General features: G+C 41.5%; 1 protein-coding gene across 6 annotated transcripts in view; it reads right to left on the reverse strand.

The window, feature by feature from the left end:
• The window catches only part of TGFBR2 (transforming growth factor beta receptor 2), a 109404-nt gene that overhangs the window by 10392 nt on the left and 79438 nt on the right, over positions 1-19574 (reverse strand). For all 6 annotated transcript variants that reach the window (XM_070492607.1, XM_044754085.2, XM_070492606.1 and 3 more), the window contains 2 exons: positions 9460-10259; positions 7647-7788 (listed from right to left, as the gene is read on the reverse strand). In XM_070492607.1, the coding sequence (XP_070348708.1) occupies positions 7647-7788; positions 9460-10259 (942 nt within the window). The remainder of the gene's footprint in view (positions 1-7646; positions 7789-9459; positions 10260-19574) is intronic.

Here is a 19574-nt window from a genome sequence, read left to right on the forward strand (position 1 = left end):
TAAACTATAAAATTACTAAATAAATGGATACAGAGAAAAGCAAATCTCTCCCCAACTCCTAACCCTAGTTCCTTTCACAAAAGTGGCTTAAGTTGAATAATTCAGTGGGATTTAAAGTGACTTAAATTTTTCCCTTGTTTATAAATGAGCACTTCTCAATCTATTTTTTATAAAAGACCTGTGGTTTTGCCCCAAATTCATTGGGGACTGAGGCTTTGGTAAAAGACTATATAAATGAATTACAAGAAAAATGAATCCCACTTCGGGGTCATGGCAACATCAAATGATGACTAAAGGTACTAAACACCTACTCTCAGTTTCTGTCCTCATCATATCGCAAATGTGAAACCGCCAGTTGGAGGACCAGCATGTTTCACAGCGCACACGTGGAGCAGCACTGCTTTCAATGTTTTGCAAGGAATATGAGCTGCATCTTGACAGAGGAAAGTAAGGAAGGTATTAAACATATTCTAAGGGTTTCAAATTAGTCAGACAGAGACTACCGAAGAAGAGCCTTCAAAGACAGAATCCAACACCTCACTTTACAGTTGAGAAAACTGATGCCAAAGAGTGCACTGGATTCCGGGAAGCGCCTTCAGAACTGCCTACTGTCTTACTGTCACTCTGATGAAATGGCTTTGCCTTTTTCGGAAGCTTTCATGCTTTCTTTTCTCTACCAAGCATTTCAGTGAGTTCTTTCTCTTCCAACTAGCATAAGCACAGCTGGGGCAGCCCCAAGTGGGAACACGTCTGTCACAAATGTGACAAATGTGTCTTTCCCTGTCTTGGCTAGGCTGTCCTGACCGTATGACCCTGAGACAGGGAACCTTATGGGACCTGTTGCATGACTATGGTTTCTAAACAAGCCATGCAAAAAAACACCGATTACAAAGGGCAGCACTCTCCTTAGCTACTATCAAACCCAAACACTTGTCCATTCTGAGTTTTTGGAAGTAGGGGGACTGGTGGGGGCGGAGGTGGGGAAAAACGAGACTGTCACATTTTACACCACAGGCATCAGACCAGGGCATGGCTGGCAAGAGAATGAATGCACTATTTTCTAGAGTTCCTCTTTACACATTTAATCAAATGGTACCCAGGCTCAGGCCTCCCTTCCGTGAAGAACTGCAGAGAAATCAAGTTCACGGGTGAGTGGGGTTAGCTCAGAGAGTGCTCTACCTGGCTAACCTATAATAAGAACGATCTGTAAAAGAAATTTGGAAATGCCTCTAAGAAAAAAGGGCAAAGAGTTTAGAGAATAAGACTGAGTTTAGCACTTACAAAAAAGTGCTAGCAATATGCACCCTAAAGAGGAGTATTATTAACTGTGTTTGCCCTGGTGTCATCATAAACTAGATATGAGGACTTGCAATAGAGATGTCAACACTTTGTGCCTCAGCTCTATGTCCACAAAATAAGAAAAATCACATGTGCCCTCTACTATTACTCAGGATTCTCCTGTAGGACTGCTGGCCACACAGCCCTCTGCACTCTCCCTTTCCATGCACGCTGGCCCAGCTCCTAGTGGGGCAGGCTGGGCATCTGGGGGGGAGGGCCTCTCCACCCTTGCCTCCGGAGCAGCCCTCAACCAGACAGATGAGAGTTGGAAGATAAGCACTCCACTTTCCTCGTGCATCAGAAGGTGGATGCTGAGGTGTGTGTGTGACGCTGCATCCAGGGCCCCCAGCAGGATTATGCTCCAGTCATCCAAGGGCTGACCCGCTTGATAACACACCACTTCCTGGCTTCCTTCCCTTTCCTGACTCAATTTTCTGTTCTCTGACTGGCATTTCCTGAGATTTCTCCCCAAAGAAACTACTTACACTCAAATTCTTGTTCCAGGGTCTGGGACACCCAGCCCAAAGCAGAAGCCCACACAGCAGAATTATTTACTCACACCAAGTCCCTCTCTCACCCTCGGACTGCTTCCCATGCCAGGGGTCTGGAGGCTGAACACCTCAGGACCTCCCTGCGTGCCTCAGACATCTCCCCTAAGCAACTTCTTTATTTCACAGCTCGAGAACAACCTGCTCTCCATTCCAGCACCCCTCTCCCTGTTGTCCCCACAATATATTTAGTGATGAAGCCGCCCCCAGCTCCTGGGCCTTGCAGCTTCTTTCCATTTCTCTCAGAAGGCTCTCGGAAGGGACTATGCTTGCATCTCCCTTCCCAGGTCAGCAACACTCAGAGGGCAAGTCTCTGGGACAGCAGCAGTGTTCCTCTGAACGTCAGCATCTGGTACACAGCTGTTGTTTGGATTGTAACAGGCAGCAAAGCTGTTGACGGTTTTCCCTGAAGCCGTACTCCTGAGTTTTCAACTATCCACCTTCCGAATTATCCTCCCCTGAAACACAGGAAAACGAAGCGCTTCCATCCTAGCCTCTCTTCAGTGCTTCTCTCTCACCCTTCTTTTTCTATTTCTCTCCCTTTCTTTTCTTTTTGACTCATTTGTACTTTCTGTCTGTCTCACAGACGGCAGCCAGCTGACAATACACTCAGGAGCCATTCTTGGGCTTGTGTTTCTCCTCTTGTTAAATCCTTGCTCGGCGGGCTGCTGTGCGTCAGCTTATATTCAAAGGCCTAAATGGCTAGGGGTTTGGAAGTCGTCTGCTTGTGGGCCCATTTTGGCTGGGGATGACGTGAGTATTGTGCCTGCTGTGCTCGCCAAAGGGAGCCTGAAAGGGACCAGCCTGGCCTGCGTCGGCCTCCCACACACCACACAAACATTTGCATGGACACCAAACAAGCCAAAAGCCCCACAGAGGGTTCTTTGTAAAAGAGAACCAGCCTCCGAGTTTGTCCTTGCTGAATGGAGATTTCATGACTTTTCCCTTTCTTCATAAAACAGGAACACACCAATCACCTCCTTCTATCTTGTTCTTCTTCAAACAACTCCGAGAGACCTGTTTTCTTGACTTTTCTCTTTATTCTTTCAGATGACTCAAGTGTCTGAAATAATACCCTCTGTCATTTTCTATGCCCTAACTTCAAGTTATTTTCTTTCTAAAATCGCCATATCTACCTCCTTCCCTCCATGTTGTATAATGTATCTATTTGTTCATTACCCGTCTTTCTAGAGTATTAGGTCTTCATTAGACTCCCTGTCCCTGAGGACAGAGACTTTTTTTCACTGCTGTATCCTTAGCATTTTGAATAATGCCTGCCACTCCATAGGTACTCAATAAATACTTATTGAGTGAATGAGTGAATGAATGAACGAATGTATCTTCAGAAAAATAAGGAAAAGGAAGTTATCTCAGACTTTAAGGCACTGAGTTTATGAACATGCCACAGAATTTCACAGCCTTTGGATTCTGTTAACAGAGATTTACCTGGAGGAGACAGGAAAATCAATCAGTGGAAACCTTCAGAAGTGAGGCCATCACTGACTGCTCTTCAAGTGTGCGATGGTACTTCCTGAAAGGCTTCGAGTCAAAGGCCAGGATGCACAAAGTAGTACTGACCACTCCATCCATAATAATAATGATGCGTGTGGCTGCCATTTATTAAACATGTTCTCCATTGCTCAGGCCAGCACTGGACTAGGAAGGTTAGGGTCTGTGGGCTAGTGTCAGACAACAGGGCTTTGATTCCTGTCTCCACAACTTTCCCATCTCCTGAAGCCTCAGTTTTCTCATCTGTGAAATGGGGTTAATAATACTACAATAGTTTAAAGGGTGCTTAGTAGATCAAATGCGCTGACCCATGAGGCAAGTGCTCAAGTAAGGGTAGCTATTATTCCTTGGTTGCTTTCCTCATCTGGACCAAACCTACTTCTACCAGAAAGTCTTTCCCTTTTGACCACTCTGTTCAATTATGACAACCCATCCCTTGAGCTCTGAGGTGGAATTTTGTACTAACAGAGCTGTACCAGGTGGCTAGAAGGGTGCTATTATCATGTTGGCATTTTTTCACCTGATCAGAGTGAGGCTTCTCCAGGTAATGCTGTATCTTTCTTGGGTTTCCCTGTGCTGTTCTGCTCAGAGGAGAGGCTGGCTGATAAGGAAGTAACTGAAGAGGACACTTCTGAGTCTTACCGACCCTTCGAGAGCTGACCTAACTCTCAGTCCTGATCCTTTGGTTGCATTCCCTTTAGCCGATGTCGGCATTCAGTCCCTTGTGCCCCCTGCCTTACCTTCCTGCAGCGCCAATCACAACTCCACCACATTTGCCTGTGTAATAGTCTATTTCAGTGTTCTAGTCCCAGGAAATGGCGTGAGACAAAGCCTAGGGATGAGACCTACAGGAGGTTCCGAACAATGAATGCAGAATGAGAGCACTGGTTGGAGACGAGCCTAGAGAGGCAAGCAAGGGCCGGGCTTAGCTTCCATGTGGAGAGTCTGGTCTCAACCTTAAGAACAGAATGGAGTCACTCACAGGCAGGAAAGCTGGGATTTCACATTCTCCCCCAAGACTGCCCCTGCCTCATTCCATCAGATGTTCTGCTTCTCAGAATAAACTGAATGGAATGTTAGTTGACCTATGTTGTGAAATAAAATGTTGATCTACAATTCATCGTACTAAGGTAAGCATATTCCACATTTCCTTTTTAAAGTGAGACTGTCAATGAAGAACAGTACTTACATATGTTGTATTTCAAGTGGCAGAAAAGTTTAAGCTTAAGAAAAGCCCTTTTACGTCCTGCCTTGTTTCTTAGACCTTATACATTAAAGCCTAATGTCAACTAGAGGGAATTATTATCTATTTTATTTGTAAGGCAAGAAATGTGTCTGTGTATACAAATTTTTGAAAAGTAAAGGAGAAAAAATAAATGTCTGTTTCATCAGTAAACTACATGCTTCTTGAGAGCAAGCCCTTTCTATGTGTGTTTCTACAACAGCTAGGAGGGACCACATCTACCTTCAGGTTTTATGTACCTTTCTTTAAGTATAAAAGAAAAATCTGAAATTAAGACTAGGCTGAAAACCTGTCTTGAAGGTTTCCAAAACCTTTTCTTTTTTTCCAAAAGGAAAAACAATCAATGCTTTCTAAAAAAGGTAAAAGAAATGGCTTAATATGTGAGTTCACTTCACTTAATCGAGTAAAGGGCTTTCTGTTGGACCGAAGCAAGGACAGATAAATAAAACTGGCTTCTGCAGCCGAAGCGGAGATGGGAGAAACAGGGCTGTGGGCTTAGGATCAAACAAAATGAGAACCAGGATGGCCTCTTTCCGGTTCCCCAAAAGCCGTCTGTTCTTATCCTAAAGGTTATGAAAGGTTTCTTGAGACTAGCTGAACAAATGAGATCCTGTTCCTTCCTTGGGAAAACTTGTTTATACTGTATCTGTTTTTAGACCTCGTAAAAGTTGGTGAACTCAGTTCTTTGCCGTTAGCCCAAATTCTTCCACACTCAGCAAATATCAACAGGAAAGGGCTTCAGTCTTTGATAACAATGAGAGCAGGGAGCACACACAGGGCCTTAAGAAACCCACTGCACAGACGGAGGGAAAGACAAAGACACAACCTCCATCTCAAGCTGATAGAACAATGAGTTTGAAAGGACAGAAAAGATACCCAAATCTGGGTAAATTTATCCTGGCAATGACAACCGCATCATCTCTTATACAGCTTAGACTGGTCTCAGGATTCATTTGGGAAGTGTCAAAGCTTTTAAGCAGAAAATCATTCTCAGTGGCTGAAACTTTGGTTAAACCAATTTCACTGTGGAAGGAAAAACCAAGTTACTTTTGGAAACGCCGCAGGGGAAGAAATCTTAGGCAGGAAACCAGAAAACCATAGCATCAGCCAGATAGAAAGTGCTATCCCCATGCAGGGACCCAGGACATAGGTGAAGGTACAGCAAGGTTTGCAATGGGAGGCGATGACCTGGTGTCATCCTGGAGAGTCAGCTAAGATAGTTCTAAACGGGAGGAAGAATCAGAGCTAGCAAGAGCGCCAACCAAATCCAGCAAAATGTTGGGGAGTTTTGCCCAGCGGTCAAAGCTGTGGCAATCTGAGCAACAAAATAAATACTGATGATATCGGATACCCATAGAATAAAATAAATATCCACAACTCCATACTGAGATAAATACATAATTAAATGAATAAATAAGAGGAGGTGGTGAGAGAAAGGGCAGATCTCCCTTACAGTAGAATATTTATTAGTAAATGTAGAGGGAGAAGAAAGGAAATCACTTGTTAGGCAAACATTACAGTAATGATTGTTGCCAGCAAGAAGTACTGATGGATCCTAAAATTGGCAGGTAAAATTATAATGAGAAACAGGTGTAGTATCCTTACTAAACAGGTGTTTAGTATTTTTAGAAACAGGCCAAAGTACTTTCCCACAAGATATATATTAATTACAAGTGGACAAAAACAGTATCTTTACAGGGGAGAAATCTGGCAAAAACTTAACTAAATGATCAAATTGAAGATCACCAATAATTGGGCACACTGACATCTTGTGACCCCGATATGAGGCACTGAGAAGGACACAACATCATGTCTGTGGTATTCTTGCCCAAAATGCACAATCTCAACCTAATGAGGAGAAAACATCAGAGAAAGCCAAAGTGAGAGACTGTCTAAAAAATAACTAAATTCTTCACAAGTGTCAAGGTCATGAAAGACAAAGACAGCCTGAGGAACTGGCACAAGTTGAAGGAGACTAAGGAGGCATGGATGTTAGACGGAAGTAGGATCCGGGATTGGCTCCTGTTCAGAAAAGGACATTTCTGGGGACTTGGAAATTCGAGTAAGTTCTATAGACTAGTTATGAGTATTGTACCAATGTTAATTTCCTGTTTTCAATAGCTGAATTATGATTTAGGTAAGATGTTCGTGCAAGGGGAAGCCAGGTAAAGAGCGTATGCAAACGTTGTACTATTTTTGCAACAATTCGGTAAGTCGCAAATTATTACAAAACAAAGAGTTAAAAACAAAATTGGAGTTAGCTTGGCTTGATTCAGCAGCTAGTCAGGACCAGGATGGCATGCATTAATTTCCAATGTAAGAGCTAAGACTCTGATGAAAACTACTGCAAGGAGAGTCAGAAAAGGACAAAGTCATGTAGACCTCAGCCTTTCTCATGTCCAGGAAGATCAGGGGACAATACTCTCTAAAACAATGACACCCTCCCTGTACCCATGAAGAATACTGCACTCCTCAATAAACTCTCTTCACTAGATTTTTTAAAACCTAAACAAATGCATCAAACCATTCTGCTTGTTTTGCCCAATACAAGGAAAGTCAGGTCTATAAAAGTAATTTTGAGTCAAATTCATCTCCTACACCTTACAATTCTCAAAAATCTTAAAATACAAAAAGAAACAAAAATCAGATACTTTTCTGAATAATATTATCCATTTGATAAGTAGAAATAATTCTTATAAATATTAGCAGTGTTCGTCTCTTGCAAGATATTTAAATATTTGTGAAGAGAGGTGTCAAGAGAAAAGTAATTATATTTCAAGAAAGGAGATAAAATGATTTATGCTCCAAACACAGCTTTCAGCTTAAAAACCTAGGCTTTTTTAGCACAGTTCCAAATCATTCTGGAATGGCTGTGCACTACCAGATCTCAACTACCTCTCACTGTGGGGTTAACTCTTTTGTAATCCTGGAATCACCCTTGAAGCAACTAACATGACATCATTCAAAGGAGCATCCACCACTGCACCATGATGGTGGTCCATACGTACCTCCCACTGCGTTACAGCGAGATGTCATTTCCCAGAGCACCAGAGCCATGGAGTAGACATCTGTCTGCTTGAAGGACTCAACATTCTCCAAATTCATCCTGGACTCCAGGACTTCTGGGGCCATGTATCTTGCAGTTCCCACCTAAAGCAAAAACAGCCCATCATTTAATTCCAGCTGCATTTTTATTTTCAAAATATAGCTGACGTTTGTCCCCTACATGAACAGATGATCTTTAAAAAGCACAATGACCTTCGAAGTAATGAGACTGGCACAGAAAGGCAGAGCTTACATAATTATTTTCAAAAATACGTGTTTTCTCCCTGAAAACCCTGTAAAGAATACGAACAAAGCATGCCAAAATAAGGAAATGCCAACCCCCAGAGCTATCTTATCTAGTCCCATGATATATATGTCATCATATCATACAATAACATCCTTGCAGATAACCTAGGAGACAACATCTGTGATACTTTAGATGTTTATTTTTGCTTTTGCAAATTAAATATTTTTCATTCCTGAAACTCCAAGATTTATGGTGAAACTAATAATACTAATTATCATCATTAGTTTTGGTCACTTAAGGACCATCTTAATCTTCTTTGTTTACCCCATGGCACATTCTAGTGTGCCAAGGGTGTAGTATAGTTTCATAAAAATCTGTACTAAAAATTGTATGAAAGTATTTCCAAAGTAAAACGACAAATCTGAATCATTTTATAATTTAAGGGCATGCTATATAATTTTATTTTGACAATGACTGATAATATGAAAACATTGGGATCCAGAGAAAAAAAGGAAAAATACTTCTAGCCAAGAAATCAATTAAATATTTGAAATTACAGCATGTATAGCTTGACTAAATAACAACAAAATTCTATTTTCCCAAGGATCTAAGGAAGGTTAAGTGAGTTGATATTACCATCCCAAGGAATGTTCCTTATTGGCATGTATGAGAAGAAAATTTTCTTTTTAATAGGTCATTGCATGACTCATTACCCTGGCACATGAATCCGCAGTGTTTCAACATGTTTACCTCAACACTACATGGGCAGCCACGGACCCAGAGGGCTGACTGAGCTGTGATTAAATGCTTCAGAAGCACGTCTCTCCACCTGGTTAGAGGAAATAACGGTGCTCTCAAGATACCACCCTAATCCACAGTCAAGCTTCCAGTGTGTGAAAACATGGGCCCCACCATTCATAAAAGATATCTTGGAAATTTCTAGTCACTTTCCAATAGCTCCTTAGCCAAAAAAGTTTCTATTTCAATCAGTGAGATGCTTCAAAAGTAGAACTGTTCATTCATGCAGTCTGTTACTCGCTCAACAAATACTTATTGGTCACCTGCATTGTTCAAGGCATTGTGCCAGATGTGATCAAATGGGCATGGATTTGGACATCAAGGAGACTGTCTTCTAGAACAGTAAAAGGAAACCAATATGACTACCAATAGCACAGTAGAAAGGGCTAAGTACAACCATTAAGAGAGGAAAAAACGGAGATAAGTACTAACAGTGCTTGAAGCAAAGAAAAATAATTTGCAAATCGCAGAGAAATGAAGATTGAGTCAACGGAAAAAATATCTATCTTGAATTGGGGAGGTTTTGAAGAAACAAGAGGAGAAATGCTGTTCATTAGCAAAGGCACCCTGACTGGAGAGAGTGGGGCATGCCCAGGATAAACTCCCTACTTGGCTAGATTCCCTCGACAAGGGTCCAGAGTGTAGGGCTGTTTGAGACAAGAGGCATGCGATATGGATCAAGAGGTAGGGAGGGACCAGGAAGAGGTAAGGGGGATCCAGGTCTAACCTACCTGCCCACTGTTGGCCAGGTCATCCACAGACAGGGTCGGGTCCAAACGCAGGGAAAGCCCAAAGTCACACAGGCAGCAGGTCAGGTCATTCTTCACGAGGATGTTGGAGCTCTTGAGGTCCCTGTGCACAATGGGCATCTTGGGCCTCCCGCACAGGGTGTGGTCACTGTGCAGGTGAGCAATGCCCCGGGCTAGGGAGCTGCCTAGCTTGCGCAGGTCCTCCCAGCTGATGACATGCCGTGTAAGGTATTCCTGTAGGTTGCCCTTGGCATGGAAAGCGGTGATCAGCCAATATTGCTTTCCCAGTTCTGTCTTTCGCTCCTCAGCTGTGAGGAACTGGAGTATGTTCTCATGCTTCAGGTTGATGTCTGAAAAAATGTCCTTCTCTGTCTTCCAGGAGGCGTACTCCTCATAAGGAAAGATCTTGACTGCCACGGTCTCGAACTGCTCTGAAGTGTTCTGCTTCAGCTTGGCCTTGTAGACCTCAGCAAAGCGACCTTTCCCCACCAGGGTGTCCAGCTCAATGGGCAGCAGCTCTGTGTTGTGGTTGATATTGTTGGCACACGTAGAGCTGATGTCGGAGCGGTCGTCTTCCAGAATGATGGCAAGGTGCTCGCTGAACTCCATGAGCTTCCGTGGCTTGCTGGTCTCCCAGGACGGGCTCAGCTTCTGCTGCCGGTGAACGCGGTAGCAGTAGAAGGTGATGATGACCGCAATGGCGATTCCCAGCGGTGGCAGGAGGCTGACGCCTGTCACTTGGAATATGACTAACAACAAGTCAGGGTTGTTGGTGGCATATTCTGATGTGGAAACAAAACAAGGGAGAAGAGTTGGGATGAGTAGGCATGCACCCTGAGGAAATGGGTCCACACCTCAGGCATCTGTAAGTTTTAACATCAACACAGTTTTTGTGGATAATATGTTGTGAGTGTTTATTCCAGGGATGGTTGCTAGTTTGCACTTGTCCAGTTTTCCCTACCTCTGGCCATCCATTCAACTTCCCCTACTCTTCCCTCAAACTTCAGCTTAAATGTTGCTCCCTAAAGGAAATCCGGGAAAACTTGGAAAAATGTTTTACATTATATATTCTCATAGTACTCTACATTTTTCCTATGGAACAAGTTAGCACAATGAAAATTATATAACTATGACTCCACTTACTGGTTTCATATCTGTCTTTCTCTACTTACCCCACCCCCAGTAGACTGAGAACTCCACGCTGGCAGGGACCATGTCTTTCTTCTTCACTGCTCTAAACACTACCTAGCACACATCAGATCCTCAATTAGTCTTGAATAAATGGACAACTAAGCTCAAGGCATTGCAGGAGGCTTGGGAATACAGAAGGTATGACAGCTCTTGCCTCCAAAAAGCTCGCACGTATGGTATCCGGTAAAAACAGAAGTGCCACAGTTCCGCCATGGTCTTTGCTCTTTTCTAAACTCCAACTTGTCATGTCCTGATCAACATCCAGGCTACCATTAAACATCAGCTCTGTGCCTATCAGCGGTGGGGAGACGAGTCTGTGGAAACGTTGGAAGTTATTTACCTTATATCCACCCAATACTCCTCTTTTCAGTGTGCATGTGATTTGGAGTTATATAAAACAAGAATACTTGCTGGCAACAATGGAAATGTTACGACAAAGGTGAGAGAAGTTAAAGACAGAAATGCAGCTAGTTTTCTGATGTGGACCACTAAAGTAGGCCCCGTGGGTTAATGAAGGAGTGTCCTTAGCACCAGCTATCTAAGTGCAATGTCTTGTATGTCAAACTTTGATTCATGTGCTGGCCTTGACTGGCTCTGATTAAATAGTTTTCCTCTTGGGAAGCAGGACATGGATGGAAACATTCAGTGGGTGGGAGACAATGAAAGGTAGTTATAATTCAGTGACAGCTTTATTGCTAGGCTGCCCCCATTGGGAAGAACGCTAGGCCTCATGCTGGGATACTAGATTCATTCATTAAACATAGCACTGCTGAGTGCTACTATGGGTATGGCACTGCCCTCAAAAGGTTATAGCCCAGTAGAGGCGTTAGGTCCTATATACAAATGCCTAGTAATATACGGCAGTCTGGGATGGGAGGTAAATCTGTGCTGCAATCTATGTGTTGGTGGAGTATGGAAAAGCTTAAAGAAACAGAGAACACACAGTGGCAAGGACTGCCTTTCAGTTGGTCAACGAAGGATGGCAAAAAGTCAATGATGGATAGAAGAAATGTTATGTTAAGAAGTAAGAATACAAGATCTGTCGGAGGAAGAGCAATTCTCCCAAAGTGATAACTCTGCACAAGGGAATAGAAAGGAAAAGTTTGGGTAGGTGGTATGGAAGCAGACACGTCAGAGAAGGGATCTGTAATCATTCAGTTGGCAGTTTTCACCCATTATATGTGTTTGAGCAAAAAAAGGAAAAAAGAGAGATGAGGATAGAGTCCAGGTGGAACGGGAATGACCATAATCTCTCGAGGGAGCCCATTCCCTGAATCCTATTTGATACCATCACTTAACGAAGAAACGAAGCTAGCACCATGTCAGTTTGGAGTGTGCATGTGGTTTAATACCATTTACTACCCATTCTTAAGGTAAGTTCCACAGGGAAATGCCAACTTCCACCAACTATATTCCAGATGACAACCTTAGGTCTTAAATCTATTTGATGTCACTAAAAACTGGAAAAGTAACACCCAAACATCAGAATTTCAGCAATCAAGAGAAAAAACATCACTTTTTGGGGGAACAAATACATTAATGCATTAAAAAGAACAGGAAAAGGAAACAATTTGGTGATTGACTCTTGAAAACCTAAATTCTTATGCACGCTGGGAAGCGTGAATGGGACAAAGGACAGGTGAGACTAAGGCGGCAGTGGTGGTAGGACAAAGCAATTACAGAAAGAGCTGGAATTGCAAAAAAAACTCTTGTGGAGAAGTATGGACTGTCCTTGTTGCCAGCAAAGTATGGAGCTGGAGAGCAAAATTAAGAGGACAGATGAAATAATACTCAGGCGCAACAGCAGCAAGCAAGGATCCCTCCCTGTAACTCTGCCTCTATTATCTGAAGCATCCACTGAATGTGTGTGCTTCCAGTATCCACTTCTCTGTAACTACATGAGATGTCTTATAATTACAAATCGATTTGGTTCTCTTGACTGCTTGTTTCTCCCATGAGAAAGTAAGCTTTACACTGGGAAAGGCCAGGTCTATTTGGATAACCATGATGTACCCAGCACCTGGCTCAGGATGGGCCACTTAATGGTACCCAGGAATGTGTGCTGTAGAAGCTGAATGAATGGTTAGTTACATGGGACAATATCCCTCACATTTTTTATGTCCCGCAGCAAGGGATGGCAAACTGCGGCCCGAGGGCTCATGGCCTGTTTTTCTACAGCCTTGTGAGCAGAGCATGTTCTTTTCATTTTTAAAAGATTGTTTCAAAAAAAGAAGAAACTAAAAAGTTCATGCAACAGAGATCGTATCTGGCCCAGAGAGCCTAAAATATTTACCACCTGGCCCTTTCCAGAAAAAGTTTGCTGACTCTCATTTTACAACTGTTATTTTAATAACCTGTAAGACATTGACAGAATTTGGAGATTTCATTTTGGTCTGATGTGAATATTTTCTTTCACATACAAGGAAACAACACAATTAGAAAATTTTAAATATAACTGAATAATTACTTAGCTATGAACCAATTCATTAAAAAGCAAACATCCAAATGAACTCTTCATTTAGCACGATGATTTTATTTTATAATTGCTGTCCATATATGAAAACGGTCTTCCCTGCTAATTTCTATTCTTTTTTAGGCTAAGAGAAACACAAAAATAGAAATCCCCTGAAATCTACGTGTGGCATTGATTGAAGAAGACTCTAGAAATCCCCCGTTCAATGTCAGACACTAAAGTCAGACACTTCCCCCCCAAATTTCCTGTGATTTCTTTTTGAAAACCTATATGTAAAAATTTGGTGGGGAGGGAATTATTGAATAACATCTGTCAATCTTGAAACCTCAAAGAGGTGATAAGACACCCTAACAATAGCAAAAGGGGCTAAAAGGAAGCTTTGGGATGTGGCTTTATTTAAACAGGAGCCACCCACATGCTCTTGTGGTATTAACCCTTGGGCTGCCACTAGAAAAACCAATAGCTGGAGGTCTAGGTATAAGCTAGCATCTCCTATACTCAGAGACCAGCAGGCAGTGTTTCTTTTCACCTACCCCCAACTACACAGAAACCTGTAAAGTGAACACTTTGTATGTACCTGGCTGTGTTGTACTGAGTTCTATATAATATTTATATTTAATTGACAGAAATACTCTATGAGGTAGATACTGCTATTATTGTAAACACCATTTTACAGACAGGGAAGTTAAAGGTCAGACAGTTTAAATAATTTCCCAAGATCATGAACTTAGGCAATAGCAAAGCTGATATTTGAAAGGAGTTCTGTCTGATTGGCAAGACCCTTGCTCTTAACCCCACGCCATATTGGCTCTAAAGTTCACATTGGTGAAAGCCAATTATGTACGACTTTACATAACATCTCAATGTGATAAAGTGGTTTTCTTCAATGAGGGCTAGACTAAGAGATTTTATAGCCATCCATTAAGTGATGTCTGCAATTCTTGGATAATTTGTCTAAAGGGGCACGTTCTGGGTATACAGGCTATTCTCCTTGGTTCCTAATTAAGAACCACAGTTGACTGGTGTCCCGGTAAATATCAGTCTTTTCCCTGCCTGGGAAGAAAAAGTCTTACATCAGGGAGAACCCTAAAATCTTCCTCTTTCTTTTCTCAGAGCCTATCCCATGGCCTAGAACATAAGGGGCTCAAGATATAACTGTTGAACTATTGGAACCTTCCATGAATTGTTTCTCGTATGCATAGGTAACTAGTACTCAAGACTTGACATTCACATTAAACTCCTTTGTTATGTAACGTAGAGCTAGATATAGTTCTTGGGGGGCATTACAAATGAGGGTAGAATTCCTCCAGGGTTTGTAGAAAATGCGGCTCTACACTGTGAGAGCAGGAGATCTCAGCCTGGGCTCCATGGATTGAATTCAGTGCGTCTGTGAATTTAAATAGGCAAAAATTACACCTTTTCTTTCTCTAACCTTTAACCAAAATTTAACATTTCCTAGTATTAGCCGTTCCTATAACTTTGTCACCCATAGAAACCACAGATATTTTCTTGCCATATTACCTTTGCTGCATTGCTGTATTGTTTATACTCATTACTTAGAGATTTCAAGTTTTTAGATCTGATGCTAAATCTTGCTATTTAAAGCATTACTACAGAAGCACATTTTACTATGTCACAAATCTATTTTTAAAAATATGTGATAATGGTATTTTAATATCATTAATTTTCTTCTAAATCCTATGTATTACATTTTATGCATTTAAAAAACATCACTCTGAGAAGGGGTCCATAGGATTCACCAGACTTCCAAGAAGCGCCTGGCACACGCTCAAAGAAAGCGAAGAGGCCTTGGCAGAGTGAAGACAGACCAGCTCTAGTCTCTTTGCCAGGATTTCCTAGAAGAGAGATTTTCAGATTCATCTGTTTCTTGGGAAAGTTAGTCAGGGAGGAAACTGGTGCCAATGACAGATCTTCCTGGCATGATGTGTTGTGTTGCCTATGAGCAACTCTGAATTCTGTCAGAGCTTTGGTCCTGTGTGAAGGGAGCTCTGCAGGGGAAAAAATGGGAGGCCCTTCTTTGAACTCTCCTATCAGTAACATGATAACTAACATATAATGTGTTCCCAGTGAGAGAGGCACTGAGCCATTCACTTAATAAGCATCATCTCATTTTAGTTCTCCAACAACCAAGTGAGGTTCTGTTAACAGCACTGTTGTATGGAGGAGCATGATGGGCCTTTGTTGCTTCTACAATGTTCTTGTTTACTTAACTAAGTAAAATTTGTCCCTAGGATTAACTCTCCTGGCTAAGTTTCTCTGACACAACCAAAGTAGAAGTATAGCTAAAGAGGTGGTTGTTGCTTACCATTATACACTCACAGCTTAGCACATAAATAGAGAGATAATTCATGTTTGTGGAATAAATAAAAGAATGAATAAAACATCTGATGAACCAATCTGATGAGGAGTAATTCTGCAGAGCTGCCTCTCTCTCCCTCAAAGGCCAAATCCCACAAATGAGCCAAGCTCTCCCCTGCTTGTGTAGGTGCATGCTTCATTTTGCACCCAGTCTCTTTGTAATTTGCACATGGTATGTGGGGACCATAACCATGAGTACTTGGAATGGGGTGTGAAAGAATGAGCACTAGCTAGGAAGTCAGGAGACTGAGATTCTCTTCTTATACCTGTCACTAATCAGCCCTGAGATCCTAGACAACTCATTTAACCTCACTAGGACTCAGTTTCCTCTAAAGGTTGATGGTTGTTGGGTTTCTGCTTCAGAAAGAAAATGCCTCATCAACAGAACACTTTCAACAGAAGAAACCAAGGCTTCTTGGCAAAATGGCCAATTCTAGGTCTGGAGCTGGAAATAATGAGTTTGGAATACTTTGTTATACCACATAACAAGGAAGTGATCAAAGACTACCAAGGTCATGACAAAAGAACCCAGGAGCCATCTTGAAGAGACTTCCACTGGCCAAGATAGGATACTTGGAGCTTTAATAAAGATAAGAAAAGCAATACACCGGGACCCATTAAGTATGCTTACATTTATGATATCATAATTACAAAAAACAAATTTATCAACTTCTGAGGACAGCAGAATATCAATTCATTATATTGAAAACTAGAAAACAAAGGGAAACATCAGCGTGTATCTTGTCTTTTCCATAAGAAACACAGCACTGGGTAATCAAAGAGTCGAAGCAAGCATCTCCTCATTAAATTATTCTAGCTAATAAATAGAAACGAGTTGATAGAAATAGATTACCTTTTTTTAACCCCTAATGAATTAAATGGACTAGGCAACAGGCACCAATGCCAGCTAATATCATAAAACAAGAGAGAATCAGACACTCTTACCCCCAGTAGAGGAACATAACCTTTTCAAAGAGATCTAACCTGAGTCTGATGAAGCCTAAGGATCCAGCTGCTGATCTGCAGGAAACACATAGGATGGAGAAACTCAGGGAACTGCATCATGAATGTGCAATCAGCAAAATCCAGACTGTGAGATGATACACGTCAAACAGATTCTTCAACAGATATATCGTAAGGAGAAAAGAGGAACTGAGGAGGGCAGTAGATTAAAGAGACCTAAGATAGATCAAATTCCCAAAATAAGAAGAAGAGGTAGGACTAAACTAGTGTTTACAGATGCACACGTAGAGGATAAAGCCATTTTCAAAAGACGCAAGGAAGGGATCCTTATAAAAGAGGAACAGTGGTTACTTTTGGAGGGGAGGTGGGGTCGGTGAGTGGCTTGGGGAACATGAAGGAACTTCTGGGATGGCTGGCAAAGTTCTATTTTTTGATCTGGGCAGGGGTTACAAGAGTGTTAGCCTTATGACAATTCATTAAGCTAAATATGTGTTTTATGTGCTTTTATGTATTTGTATTTTATTTTGGAATGAAAAGATTTTTTAAGAAAGAAATCAGAAGAATAATTATGGAGGCCATGCCTTGCTCCTGGGCTAAGTCTATCATTTCAGATACCCTTGGGGGGAAAAGAAATGGGGAGAGCAAACTAACTTTTTTTTTTTTGAGCACCTACTATGTGCCAGGAAGTTCAAATATGTAATCTCATTTGATATTCAGAATACTCCTTCAAGTATTTGTCCCAATTCAGGGCTTAAGAAATTAAGAGCTACTTGTACGAATCTACCACAATGTATTTATCCCTTGTACCACTGTTGGTTCTTTGGAGCTATGGCTGATGCTGCAAGAAACTTTCTTGTAATGTGAAAGAAAGGAAGGAAGGAAAGAAGGAGGAAGGGAAGGAAAAAGAAAGAAAGAGAAATTCAGAATTACGATGATTCACTCAAGGGCAAGCAGGGGAGCTCATTTCCCCCAGGTCTGAGGGGCTCCAAAGCTTTTGTTCTTTCCACATCCCCAAGCTGTCTCCCTAGTAATCAACCCGGAGGTCTATTTAATAATCCTGAAAATTTCCAACCAAATGTGTCCCACATAAGGAGAACAGACTGAGTGGCAAATAAGGAGCTATTTGCAAATGTCAGAATCTTGATAAATATTTTTTAAAGGCAAATGTAAAAGATAAATGTTAGTATGTTGTAAAAAAAATACAAACTGGCAGAAAACCTCAAGGGGAAATTCCATGGCATAGGTTCCTTCAGAGTGATTGAAAAGTAAACAAGTTGCCTAGTAACACACCCACACCCTACACCACACACACACACACACACACACACTACCCCACCCACCCACCCACAGAGAGGACAATGAAAACAGGGTGCTCCCAGCCTCTTTCAAGTCCTTTGTTGTGCCCAACTCCAATAACTGGTTGCGAAAAGGAACTTAAAACTGAACCTCCATAATTCACAATTTTAAAAAAATCACATAGTACAAAAGAAATTAAATTAAGGCCAACATAGTAAAAAAGCCTACGTGGGTCAGTTAATGTGTTTTGATAAAAACCAAATCGGCATAGATGAATTTGAGAAATGGGCTCCTAGTTTAACATTTGAAGTACTTTGGCAATTCCTCCACTCACTGAAAGAGTTTGGGTCAAAAATTTACCAAAATACTAATTTATCCAAGCAATAGAAAGGGACAGGGACGGTCATTTTCTGCATATCTTGCTGAGCTGGTGCACCAATGAACATCACAAGTCTACTACAGAGATTCCTGAAGCTGGCGGTGACACTCTAACCACAAAGCTTTTCACAGGCCAACAGGATCATCTGAAGCAACAGGATATATATGCAACTGGCCGAGATCCAAAGAAGGAAACTGTGCTAAAGAGAGATATGCTGGGGGAAGGGAGAACTTCCTGTCTCAAGTCATTACGTTAATCATAATAGTAAAAGGGATAACATCCATTTATTGAGCACCTACTAAATGCCAAACACTGTATTTTACATGGATTACATGCCAGATATGTATTATTATTTCTATTTCAGAGAAATGGAAACTGGAAAATGTACTTAGGAAGTAGCTGGGGTCAAAGCATGGGAGCCTCGCATGGTAGGCAGTTGGAGTTGGAGGGTACAGAATCACTGAGAAGGGATGTTTATGGCAGCTCTCAGGATCTGAAGCCAACATAGGGTTTAATGTGCAAATACTACTCGGCCATAAATAAAGAAGGAAATCCTGCCACTTGGGACAAGACGGACGGACCTTGAGGGCATTATGCTAAGTGAAATAAGTCAGAGAAAGACTAACACCTTGTGATCTCCACTTACATGTGGAATCTAAAACAAAAAGAAAAAAGCAAACCCCCTGAACTCATAGATACAGAGAACAGATCAGTGGTTGCCAGAGGCAGGGGAGGGAGGTGGGCAAAATGGGTGAAGGTGGTCAAATGGCACAAACTTCCAGTTATAAGATAAGCCTGAGAGATGAAAGGCACAGCAGGCGACTACAGTTAGAATACTGGACTGTCTATCTGAAAGTTGCTACAGGAGGAAATCTTAAAGTTCTCATCATAAGAAATAAATATTTGTAACTATGTGCTGTGACAGATGTTAACTGGACTTATTGTGGTGATCAATTCAAAATATATACATATACCAAATCATTATATTGTATACCTGAAACTAATGTAATGTTATATTTCAATTATATCTCAATGAGAATAAAAGAATCTAAACAGGAACTATCAGACAAATCCAGAATGTGCTTCTATAAAATAAATGGCCTGGCCTGTTCAAAGTCAGTGTCAGGAAAAACAAAAAACACACTGAAGAGACAAAATAACCAAATGCAATGTGTAGTCCTTGACCAGATCCTGAATTTACATAGCAGCAGCAACCCCACAGCTTTGGGGAAACTTGGATAGAGACTGTAATGTGCGCATGCGCACACAGAAATGAGGATGTGGTTAAGTGTTAACACAGGGTAAATACTGAAAAAGAGAAAGGGTAAACAGGCTTCGTTGTACCATTCCCTCAACTTTTCTGAAAGTTTAAAATGTTTTGAAATAAAAAATAACCCAAAACATTAGAACAACAAT

This window comes from Equus asinus, chromosome 21 (assembly GCF_041296235.1).
Source record: "Equus asinus isolate D_3611 breed Donkey chromosome 21, EquAss-T2T_v2, whole genome shotgun sequence".
In the NCBI taxonomy this organism is placed as follows: domain Eukaryota; kingdom Metazoa; phylum Chordata; class Mammalia; order Perissodactyla; family Equidae; genus Equus; species Equus asinus.